The 11,309-nt window shown below is 58.2% G+C and overlaps 1 protein-coding gene across 1 annotated transcript in view; it reads left to right on the top strand.

The window, feature by feature from the left end:
• The window catches only part of LOC102774633 (kinesin-like protein KIF26B), a 70,056-nt gene that overhangs the window by 10,535 nt on the left and 48,212 nt on the right, over window positions 1-11,309 (top strand). The window contains exons 4-6 of the mRNA XM_015558960.1: window positions 4,077-4,283; window positions 9,714-9,807; window positions 10,865-11,127. Of these exons, the coding sequence (XP_015414446.1) occupies window positions 4,077-4,283; window positions 9,714-9,807; window positions 10,865-11,127 (564 nt within the window). The remainder of the gene's footprint in view (window positions 1-4,076; window positions 4,284-9,713; window positions 9,808-10,864; window positions 11,128-11,309) is intronic.

Here is an 11,309-nt window from a genome sequence, read left to right as displayed (position 1 = left end):
TCTCTCTCCTGTCATGTTAGGCAGGCACATTGGGTAAGTTAAAGGGGGGGGTCTCATTCAGGGGGGCCAGTGTGCCCATGGTGGGTTAGCAGTGGGGTGCAGTGTGCCCATGGTGGGTTGGCAGTGGGGTGCATTGTGCCCATGGTGGGTTGGCAGTGGGGTCCCCTGTGCCCATGGTAGGTTGGCAGTGGGGTACAGTGTGCCCATGGTGGACTGGCAGTGGGGTCCAGTGTGCCCATGGTGGGCTGGCAGTGGGGTCCAGTGTGATCAAGGTGGGCGAGTGTTGGGGTCCAGCCCCAGCAGGTCCAGGGGTTCCCAATGGCGTGGACGGAGTTGGCGAAGAAGGAATGACACGGAGGCAGCGTTCAGGTGATCATCATAGCCAGGTTTCTCTCTCCTGGTTCTAACCAGGATCTCCAGCCAGGTTCTCTAGTCAGGATCTCCATCCAAGTTCTGACTAGGTCGGGGGGGGGGGCAAACTTTTTGTCTCAAGGGCCACAATGGGTTCTTAAACTGGACCGGAGGGCCCGAACAAAAGCATGGATGGAGTGTTTGTGTGAACTAATATAAATTCAAAGTAAACATCATTACATAAAAGGGGACGGTCTTTTTTTTTTTTTAGTTTTATTCATTTCAAACGGGCCGGATCCGGCCCGCGGGCCGTAGTTTGCCCACGGCTGGACAAGAAAAAAGGGCTGGGGTGCATGGGCTGGCAGTGGGGTCCAGTGTGCCCATGGTGGGCTGGCAGTGGGGTCCAGTGTGCCCATGGTGGGCTGGCAGTGGGGTCCAGTGTGCCCATGGTGGGCTGGCAGTGGGGTCCAGTGTGCCCATGGTGGGCTGGCAGTGGGGTCCAGTGTGCTCATGGTGGGTTAGCAGTGGGGTCCAATGTGCCCATTGTGGGCTGGCAGTGAGGCCCAGTGTGCCCATGGTGGGCTAGCAGTGGGGTCCATTATGTCCATGGTGGGTTAGCAGTGGGGTGCTGTGCGCCCCTGGTGGGTTAGCAGTGGGGCCCAGTGTGCCCATGGTGGGTTAGCAGTGGGGTGCTGTGCGCCCCTGGTGGGTTAGCAGTGGGGCCCAGTGTGCCCATGGTGGGCTAGCATGGTGGGTTAGCAGTGGGGCCCAGTGTGCCCATGGTGGGCTAGCAGTGGGGCCCAGTGTGCCCATGGTGGGCTAGCATGGAGTCGTACATTAATTATATCAGAAGAGGAAAGGGCTCTTTAAATCAGGCCTGGGAATTGCCCGTCACCGCACTTTATTAAATCATTCCCAGTAGCTCTGTCGGCCTGTCCTGAGCACTGAGGACGGGGAGGGCTGCTAATGTCTTGGTTGACCAGAAAAGCGAGTGTGCCGGGAGGAGCACACATGGAGGAGTGAGTTTAAAGTTTAGTGTCTCCGTCACCTTACGTGGAACGGTTGGAGAATTCCCCTGAAGTGACTGATGGACCCTAAGCAGACACTGTGAGCACATCGATCACGTCTGATCAGGACAGAAAAGAAGGAGTAAAATAAGGGAAGAACTCACTTCCCTTTCAGTTGCTCAGAGCAGGTTTCACGTGGATGACTCGCCTTTACAAACAGGCCGCAGACGTGTAGCCTTTGATTTTATCGTTGGGGGAGGAGGGGTCATCTGCTCTCTGTGCCGCGGATTTGTGTGTGCGTTCAATGATATTTTGCTTTAATTTTTAAAATTAAGTTTAGGAGAAAGGCTTCTGATGTCAGTCATTTGATAGAGAAAGGAATAAAAATTCCCTCTCCCCTTTCCCCTTTCTTCTCTCTCCCTCTCCCCCCTCTCCCTCCCTCCCTCCCCCTTTCTTTCCTTCCTTCTTAGAACATTATTTTACATTTGTATGCTGCTTTACTTGTCTTTGTTTCTCTTAAAAATATATTTTTATTGACTTCAGAGAGGAAGGAAAGGGAGAGAAAGATAGAAACATCAATGATGAGAGGGAATCATGGATCAGCTGCCTCCTGCACGCCCCCCATTGGGGATCGAGCCTGAAACCCGGGCATGTGCCCTGACTGGGAATCGAACTGTGACCTCCTGGTTCATAGATCAACGCTCAACCACTGAGCCACGCCGGCCGGGCTCTTTAATTGTTTCTTCACAAATGCCCTTCCAGGGCGGTGGCGCAGCAGGCCCATTTTGGGGATAAGGAAACCGAGGCCCACGCCTTAGATGACGCAGCCACGCAATGGTGGTGAAGCTTGGATTCGAACCCAGTCTCCTGGCTTCTCCTTCACTGCAGGGCCGTTACACCCGGAGCCTGTAAGAAAGGAGATGCGCTCATGAGCTACAATGGACCCTTTGATGTCCCTCCACATTTTTCCCTCAAGAGCTGAATCCCCCCCAAATACCTCGAACCAGGGAAGGCCTCCTGGTCTGCACTGAGGGCCACAGGGTGCTGCGTCTCCACTCGCTCTCAGCTGCCATCAGGCAGGGCCTGGGACCCTGGGCTCTCCCATCGGAGGCAGCGTCTCCCGTGAGCCACAGGACGGCCGGCATTCCCAGGGCGCACAGTCACGTGAGGACACCAGCATCCTGTCGCTGCCCCGTCCCCGGGGAGGGAAGCAGGCCCCGGACGGGTGTCAGTGGTGAATGTGCTCTGCAGGTCGGCTGCTCTGTCCCAGCAGGTGCAGGACTCCCTAGGATGTGGAGTCCCTCTGGCAGCCTCACTTCTGCTCTCCCCATCACGCCTCCGGCTGGTGGATTCTGAGGAATCTTCTTTTTGGCCATGACTTGCCTGGGAGACACGTTTCAGGAACTTAATAGACATGTAAGGCTTAAAGGTAATCCCAGGACTGCTGGGATGGAGGCAAAAATAATGCCAAGTGGACTTTCTGGTTAGGTGATCTGACCTCGCCTTGACCAGTTTCTACTAAGCTGTTTGTTAAAAAATCGGTGAACTTTGCCCAGCCGGTGTGGTTCAGTGGTTGAGCACCAACCTATGAACCAGGAGGTCACGGTTCGATTCTTGTTCAGGGTCCAGGCCCGGGTTGTGGGCTCGATTCCCGGAGGGGAGTGTGCAGGAGGCAGCCAGTCGATGATTCTTTCTCATCATTGATGTTTCTCTGTCTCTCTCCCCCTCTCCCTTCCTCTCTTTGAAATGAATGAAAACATATTAAAAAAAATTTAAAAATCGGTGAACTTAGACATCAGTGCACAGGCTCAGGATGGGCCCCATCCTGTCATAGAAATGGTCTGTCTGCCCTGCCACCTTAGGTATCGCGTGTCTTTGCAGCCCTCATGCCTAGGCTGGTGCCTGGCACATAGTAGGTGCTCAACACCATTGGACTGAATTAGCATCTTAACAGAGAGCTGGTCAGGGCGTCAGCGCTGTCCCTGTCCCAGGACCCGAGTCTCCAGAGCTGCGTGTGTGGCTTCAGCTCGACTCCGCTCAGCTCAGGCCCAGGGCAGGTGGGCGTTCCCATAGGTAGCACGTTTGGCCGTGGGGAGGGGGCCGGTCATGAGCCCTGGCGATGTCCATGTGCCGTTGCCAGGCGTGGGTCAGTCCCCCTCTGAGATGTGCCTTTGTGCCCTGAAGAGGCGACTTCCATGCGTTCACTTAATGGGACCCCAAATACCAGCTCAAACAAACCTCTCCTCGCGGCTCCGTTGGAACACACTTCAAACGCTGCATGAAAGGCCGGTCACTGCACAGGCCCTTAACGATGACACTAATCATGTGGGTTTTCCTCCGAGGCCCGACGTGCGGAGGCGAGGAGCAAATCGCGGAGCTAACTTTTATGTCCGGGCTCATTGATCTGCTCGCTTCGGGGAAGACACCAGCCCCGAGAGGTGGCGGTCGGGCTACCTTTTCTCCTACGTAATTGGGCACCAGGGCGCGCTCTTCCCGCTTTATGTGAATAGGGGGGCAAAGAGCCTGCCGTGCGGTTTCTGTAATAAGCCCAGGGCACGCCGCATAGGCCGCCCGGCAATTGTAAATGCACCTGCTCCCCCACAGCCCACGGAGGCTGGTGCTGCGGTCATCGGGCACATCGTCATTCATCACGTGAAGGGCCCATGCGTGTTCCATGCACCTCAGCCCACGCCTGTCCCGTTCCCTGTTCCCTAACAGGTGAAGGTCATGCTGCGCATCTGCTCCACGCTGGCCCGTGACACCTCCGAGTCCAGCTCCTTCCTGAAGGTGGACCCCCGCAAGAAGCAGGTCACGCTGTACGACCCCCTGGCGTGCGGCGGTCAGAGCACCTTCCAGAAGAGAGGCAGCCAGGTGCCTCCCAAGATGTTCGCCTTTGACGCGGTTTTCCCGCAGGACGCTTCTCAGGTGGGTGCGGACCCCCCTCCCCCTCCCCCCTTCCCCAGGGCCAGGCAGTGCCCAGTCAGTTCCCGGACCCATACGCTGGAGGTGGCACCCAGAGCGCCCTCCACCTACGAGAGCCCAAGTGGGCTCCATTGGACAGTCCGTTCTTTTGAGTAACTGGAGTTACACTGTGGGCAGGACCACTGTGCCAGGATTTCAACAAGACAGATCCCTGGGGAGAAGGAGGGGCGAGCCAGCCAGTGGGTGCCGCCCGGAAGCGGGTGGTGGTGGAGAGAGTTGGAAGTTTCAGGACCACACCCTGGAGACCTATTAGGACCCCGCTCCCGCCCCCACCTCTGGGAGTGGGTGTGTAAGAGGGGAAAAGCATTTCCGGGAGCTGGGTTAGATTTAGGCAGGATCCTAGAAGCTATAGGAGGCCGGTCTACAGTCCTGACGGGGAACTGGAGCACAGGCAGGGAAACTGAGGCTGGCATGCAGTCCTGTGGCCTGGACCTGTGGAGTGGACAGGAAGAGGGGCGAAGAGGGGGTAGGGGTAGCTGTTGAACCAGTCAGCTATTGCTGCGTTACGAACCACCCTAAGATTCAGCAGCTTAAAGCGATAAGCGTTTACTGCTGCTCATGAGTCGGTCAGCTGAGCGTCCTCCTGCTCCCAGCTTGGCTCACTTCTGTGTCTGTGATCAGCTCTGCTGAGCTAGGCTGGATGCTGTCACGTGCTTGGGGGGTTCTGGAACGGCCTTGGCTGGTCACCTGGTCTCCCTCCACATCGTCTCGTCTTGGACTTGCTCTCGTGGCCGTGGCATGGCCCCAGCCTGCAGCCCTTAGGCCCAGGTTCAGAATGGAAGCCCAGCTCTTGTGCATGTCCCATTGGCCCAGGTTTGAGGGGTGGGGAAGAGACTCCGCCTCTTGATTGGAGGGGCTGCACAGTCACATTGCCAGGGGCATGCACACACGGACGGGTCGGGAATTGTGGCCATTTTTGTTTATCGCTCTGACTATAATCTTGGGAGCTCAGGGTGCCAGGATTGCCAGACCCACGCTTCTGGAGCCCATCCCGGCAGGAGCAGATGTCTGATGGGAGATTAGCTGCACCATCTGGGGCAGTTCCTGTGCAATGAGTTGGAGCAACTGAACCTTCTCGTAGAGACTGCACCCAGGCTGTAGGGATGCAGTGGCCTGCTGAGCCCGCATTTTCACACCAGACACCTGCGCCTCCATGATAAACGCCCAGCGCTTTCCAACACTTACACACGACAGTGTGCAGGAGGGTGGCCGATAGCCTCTAGAAGCGGGGACATTCTGGCCGCCATTTGCACTTCCTGTTACTTTCCTCCACGTGCGTCTTGGTGCCGGAAGACGTGATGTCCACACGGGCGTTGGTGGGGGGCCCGTGCTGTGGGCTCCGTTCGTCCACAAGCCGAACCTGTGCTTTCCCCAAAGTGTTTGCCACGAAGAGACAACGTGCTCCATGAAGAAGTTCTATGGTTTCCCTCTTCCTTGCATAGGTTGTGTTTTGTACCACCCCCTGGGCTCCCCCATCTAGACCTGACAGTGGGTCCAACAAATGGCCCACAAATCATTTAAATAACACAGCGAACACTTTCCAAGCAGATCTCCCCAAGTTGTAAGAATTCCAACGCAAACCCTGAACTCAGCTCGGACTACAAGTGCACGTCAGATTCATTCCAGGGAAAGGCACCTTTCTTGCTAGTCTTTATTTACACTCATGCTCGGTTCAGAGCTCGCATGCTCGATGGGACAGAGCATTCTCTTTAGATGCTTAATGTTTGCTAACATTTCCAACATTAGCATCGGTGACAGTTCGAGAAAATCCAGTGTCAAGAAGTTTCCTCTAACTTGACCCACTCATCTTCCCAGAAGGCTCTGGTGTCGGAAGGGAGGCACTGCTTGTTCACATCCGGATGAGGAAACTGGGACTCGGGGCTGACGTCTTGTTCATGACCCCTTCCCTGCGCGGGCGTCTTTCCCAGCCCCTCCCCTGGACCTCTGTGTGTCCAGCTCTGTCGGGGGTTTATCTGTGACCACCTGTCATTCACCCATGTGTCCCAGCAGCGTGTCCGTAGACAGTCACAGTGTCCCCATCTGTGGATGGAGACGGAGCCAAAGTGCACCTCCTTCAGGCTGTGTTGGTTTGTGGAATGAATGCACACGGGAGACTTAGAACCTAGTCCAGTGATGGCGAACCTTCTGAGCTCGGTGTGTCAGCATTTTGAAAAACCCTAACTTAACTCTGGTGCCGTGTCACATATAGAAACTTTTTGATATTTGCAACCATAGGAAAACAAAGATTTATATTTTTGATATTTATTTTATATATTTAAATGCCATTTAACAAAAATCAACCAAAAAAATTGAGTTCGCGTGTCACCTCTGTGTCATAGGTTCGCCATCACTGACCTAGTCAGTGCCCAGCACACGTGAGCTGCTGTTGCTGTTCAGTCATCACTGTTGCCCCTGACGTCGAGCTGCTGCCCGTGGCCAGCCCCAGCCTCCTGGGCGAGTGCCCTTCGAGCCCCCACAGCAGGGAAGCCGGCGGTGCACGAGGCGGGCTCTGCCAAGGCCTGGCTACCGGCCTGTGGGTCTGCAGGGGCCCTGAGCGGCCCAGACAGCGATGAATTGTGCTTTCTCTCCTCTCTAAGGACATTAGCTTTTTTTAAACAAAATGTTTTAAATATTTTTGTATTGATTTCAGAGAGAGGGAGATGGAGAGAAACATCAGTGATGAGAGAGAATCATTGATCGGCTGCCTCCTGCAGGCCGCACACTGGGGATCCAGCCTGCAACCCAGGCATGTGCCCTGACCAGGAATCGAACTATGACCTCTTGGTTCAAGGGTCAACGCTCAACTACTGAGCCACCCCGGCAGGGCAGGACACCAGCTTCTTGACCCTAAGCAATGACAGAACCTTCTTGCTCCTGTTGCCTTTATTAGCAGCCTATGTCCTTCAGTGGCCGTGGCTGTCGCGGCGGGGCAGCCCTGCTGGTCTGGCTTCGCGGAGGGGACCTAGTCCCTCTGGGTGGCTCATAACAACAGAAATGCATTTCTCACGTTCTGGAGGCTGGAAGTCTGAGCTCAGAGTGTCTGGCAAGAGCCCCTTCCTGGTTCATAGACAGCGGCTGGCTGTGACCTCACAGGGTGGAAGGGACCCAGAGCCTGGGGTCTTCTCTCCTCATCCCATTCACGAGGCTCCACCCCATGACCTCATCGCCTCCCAGAGTCCCCGCCTCCTGACACCATCATAGGTGCCTGGAGGGGACAGATCCGGGCCTGCAGGAGGGTGGAGAGGGCTCCCCTGTGGGAGAGCAGGGCTGCCTGGGGCCTGGGCCCTCCCCGCTCTGGGCTCAGGAGGGACACCTGCACCTCTGGGCCCCAGGAAAGCAGCCTGTGGCCCCAGGGGCTGCGGGCAGCTCCTAACAAACCCCAGGTGGACAGTCACTTGCCACACTTCTCGGTGGACACAGGGCAGGGACTCGTCCTGTCCTGTGCGTGGAGGCCCCTCCTGCCTCCTCTATGCCCTGTCGTCCACACGCAGCCTGCATGCTCCCTGCTGACCTCGCGTCCGTGCCGTTGATCTGGGGGATAGATGGGGGGGCTCTCAGCCTCCAGCCTCTGTTGCCCCCATGTCCCAGGAAGGCAGAGTCGCTCAGCCTCTGGCAAATTCCACCGAGATTCTACAGCCCCCGGCTCGCAGGGCCCAGGTCCCGGGGGTGTGATGGATCCTGGGGTCCCCACCCCTGTCAGCCCCGTCCGGCCCTCCTCCCCTGGCAGTGCCCCCAGCAGGGCTGCCCTGGCGACACCGGGACAGCCACAGCTGCTGGGAGTGTGGCTTTGCATCTTGGGCCGGGAGAGCAGGTTGCGCTCTGAATACTTGGTTCTCGGTGCCGCGGCGACCTGGCGCTGGACAGCCCGTTCATGGCGAGGCCGCGGTTCCCGACGCCACCGGAGGCCGTGGCGCTGGCTGCAGAGCAGCCTTGGGTTCGCGCAGCCCCCGGATGCTCCCGAGAGATCTGGCTCCGCGCTGGGATGGAGAGGAAGGCGGCGGGCAGAGCGAATCCCTCTGGTCCCCGGCTGCTGTGAGCTTGGCCCGACCAGGGTGTGTCCCGGAGCTCCTGCGTGGTCCCCAGAAGGGACCGAGGCCCTAGGGGTGACAGGGCGCAGCGCAGGAGTGTTAGTGGGAGATGCACAGGGTCTTCAGGAGCCTGCCCCCCTGCTGCCCCCCTCTCCCTGACCCCCCCCTCCTGTCTTAGGATTAGCGTGTTTTATTTGTGGGGGAATTGTATACGTTGACTGTACGGGTACAGAAAGAAAGCAAAGGCTGAAAAGAAGGATTGAGAAAGAGGAGGGAGATGGGGAGAGAATGCAGACATCACCAACCGCCTGCTTAGACTGGAATGACAGTGATTCTCAAGGTCACCTTCCTGAAGTGGCGGGTCACCCTTCCCTTCTAAAAGGCTGGCCCAATTTATAAGGCGGGGGGGTGTGCACGGTCACCTTCCTGAAGTGGCGGGTCACCCTTCCCCTCTAAAAGGCTGGCCCGGTTTATAAGGAGGTGGGGGGGGGCGTGTGCGCGTGAGCGTGTGTATGTGTGTGTGAGTGTGTGTGTGTGTGTGAGAGAGTGCGTGTGCATGTGAGCTTGTGTGTGTGTAAGGAAGAACCTACTTAGCAGAGAGCAAATGGAAAGTTTAAATGCCTTGTCCGGAGGCCAGAATAGTGTCGGGCGGGCGTGAGGTCCATGACGGCTCCTGTCCCCTCCCCGGCTCCTGCTGGTCTGCGGAGTGTGAATGTGTGTGTGTGAGTGCGTGTGTGTGAACGTGTGTATGTGTGTGTGTGAGTGTGTGTATGTGTCTGTGTGTGTGTGAGTGTATGTGTGTGTGAGCGTGTGTGTGTGTGAGCGCATGTGTGAGCGTGTGTATGTGTGTGTGTGAGAGCGTGTGTATGTGTGTGAGCGTGTGTATGTGTGTGAGTGTGTGTGTGCACGTGTGACCTTGTGTGCGTGCCTGTGCATGTGTGCGTGTGTGTGAGTGCATGCATGTGTGTGCCTTTGTGTGCGCGTGCATGTGCCTGTGCGTGCGTGTGTGTGAGCGGGCGTGTGTTTGCCTGTGTGTGTGATTGTGTGTGCGTGTGTGCGTGCGAGTGCGTGTGTGTGAGTGTGTATGTGTGTGAGTGTGTATGTGTGTCTGAGCGTGTTTGTGTGTAAGGAAGGATCTAGTTAGCAGAGAGCAAATAGAAAGTTTAATGCCTCGTCCGGAGGCCAGAATAGCAGCAGGGGCGGGCGTGAGGTCCATGAAGCTCCTGTCCCTCCACGGCTCCTGCTGGTCTGCACTCCGGGAGGTCCGTGACCCCAGCCCGGGAGAGCCGGCTCCTTTATGTCCGCCAGCGAGGCCCACTCACCGCGCTCTCCTTTGTGTCCGCAGGCGGAGGTGTGCGCTGGGACCGTGGCGGAGGTGATCCAGTCCGTGGTCAACGGGGCGGACGGCTGCGTGTTCTGCTTCGGCCACGCCAAGCTGGGTGAGTGAGGCTGAGCTCCCCGTGCGCTGCTCCTGGGGTCCCCTCACCCTGCTCCTCCCGCTGCACCGTCCGGTCCTCAGGCGAGAGCAGAGGCCGTCCCCTGGGTGCCAAGTTAAATGACCCCGAATGAGCATCTCTGCCTCCGAGATGAGATTTCCATTCTGCGTGGATCCCCGTCATCTGGAAAAGCCCTCGAGTTCAGGAGATGAGCAGGGGAGCCGTGGGTGTTCCCATTGGTCCAGGTCAGGCTTATGCCCAGAAAGCCAGAGGACAACATACCCTCCCTGAGCGGGGGCTGCCGGGAGGGTGGGGGCTGGAGGTGGAGCTGACGTAACCGTCAGAGGAGCAGCTCCAAGTGGAGCCCAGGCCACAGCTGCCCCATCGTCGTCGGTTCTGGCGGCCTCACTTCCCCCCTCCAGCCCACCACAGCCTGCCATGCACCTGGGAGGGAGGCAGCTGAACTCCAAGGTGCCTCCTCCACCCTGACCCGTGGCCGCCTGCTCACAGGCCACCCCTCAGGCTGGGGGTTAGTAAGAAGTGTCCCTTGGCCGAGATGCCGCCAGGGGCCCTGGTGCTGGAGGGCAGGTCCAGCCGGAGCAGAGAGCCCCTTCCACCGCCCCTTCTCTTCTCCATCTCTGATCAGAGCCGTGACCAGGTTTAATGGGCTTTGCTCACGCTGTAAAGAGACGCACAGCATTGAGCCTGCGGGGGGATGGAGTGTGAGGAGGTGGGTGGTGAGATGACGCCCAGGAATAGCGAGGAGTCCCTGCCTCCCCCTCTGGGTAAGACAGTGCAGAGCTGGGGCGCGTGTGGCCATGGGGTCCTCCTGGAGGTACCTGGTGACTCAGTCTCGTGCCCTGCCAGGGCTCTGCGGTCTTCACTGTAGCCATTTCATCAGAAGTGCCAGGAAGTGGCCTTTTGTCATTGTCGCCAATGCTGACCATCTCACTCACCGTCATCTCCTCTCTCCCCTCCCGCCTCCTGCCTCCTCGGCACCCATCCTGAGACTGTAGTGACGCCTGGACACTCACACGCCATCTCACCCCCCACCCCCCAGGCAAGTCCTACACCATGATCGGGAGAGACGACTCCACGCAGAGCCTGGGCATCATCCCCTGCGCCATCGCCTGGCTCTTCAGGCTCATCAACGAGCGCAAGGAGAAGACCGGCGCCCGCTTCTCCGTGCGCATCTCGGCCGTGGAGGTGTGGGGCAAGGAGGAGAAGCTGCGGGACCTGCTGGCCGAGGTGGCCACGGGCAGCCTGCAGGACGGCCAGTCCCCGGGCGTGTACCTGTGCGAGGACCCCATCTGCGGCACGCAGGTGACTGACAGCTCGGGGTGGGGCTCGGGGGGGGGCTCCACCCACGTCCAAGGCTGGGGCCGCCCAGGCTGACTCCGGGCGCGGGAACAGGGCGGCTCACGCGTGTTTACGCCCACGTGGCCTGGACCTTCACGGGCGCCAGCTGCAGGGCCATCTGCTCGCCCACCCTAAATATTTCACTC

This window comes from Myotis davidii, unplaced genomic scaffold (genome assembly GCF_000327345.1).
Source record: "Myotis davidii unplaced genomic scaffold, ASM32734v1 scaffold333, whole genome shotgun sequence".
Lineage (NCBI taxonomy): Eukaryota > Metazoa > Chordata > Mammalia > Chiroptera > Vespertilionidae > Myotis > Myotis davidii.
This window is presented reverse-complemented; position numbering and strand designations above follow the sequence as displayed.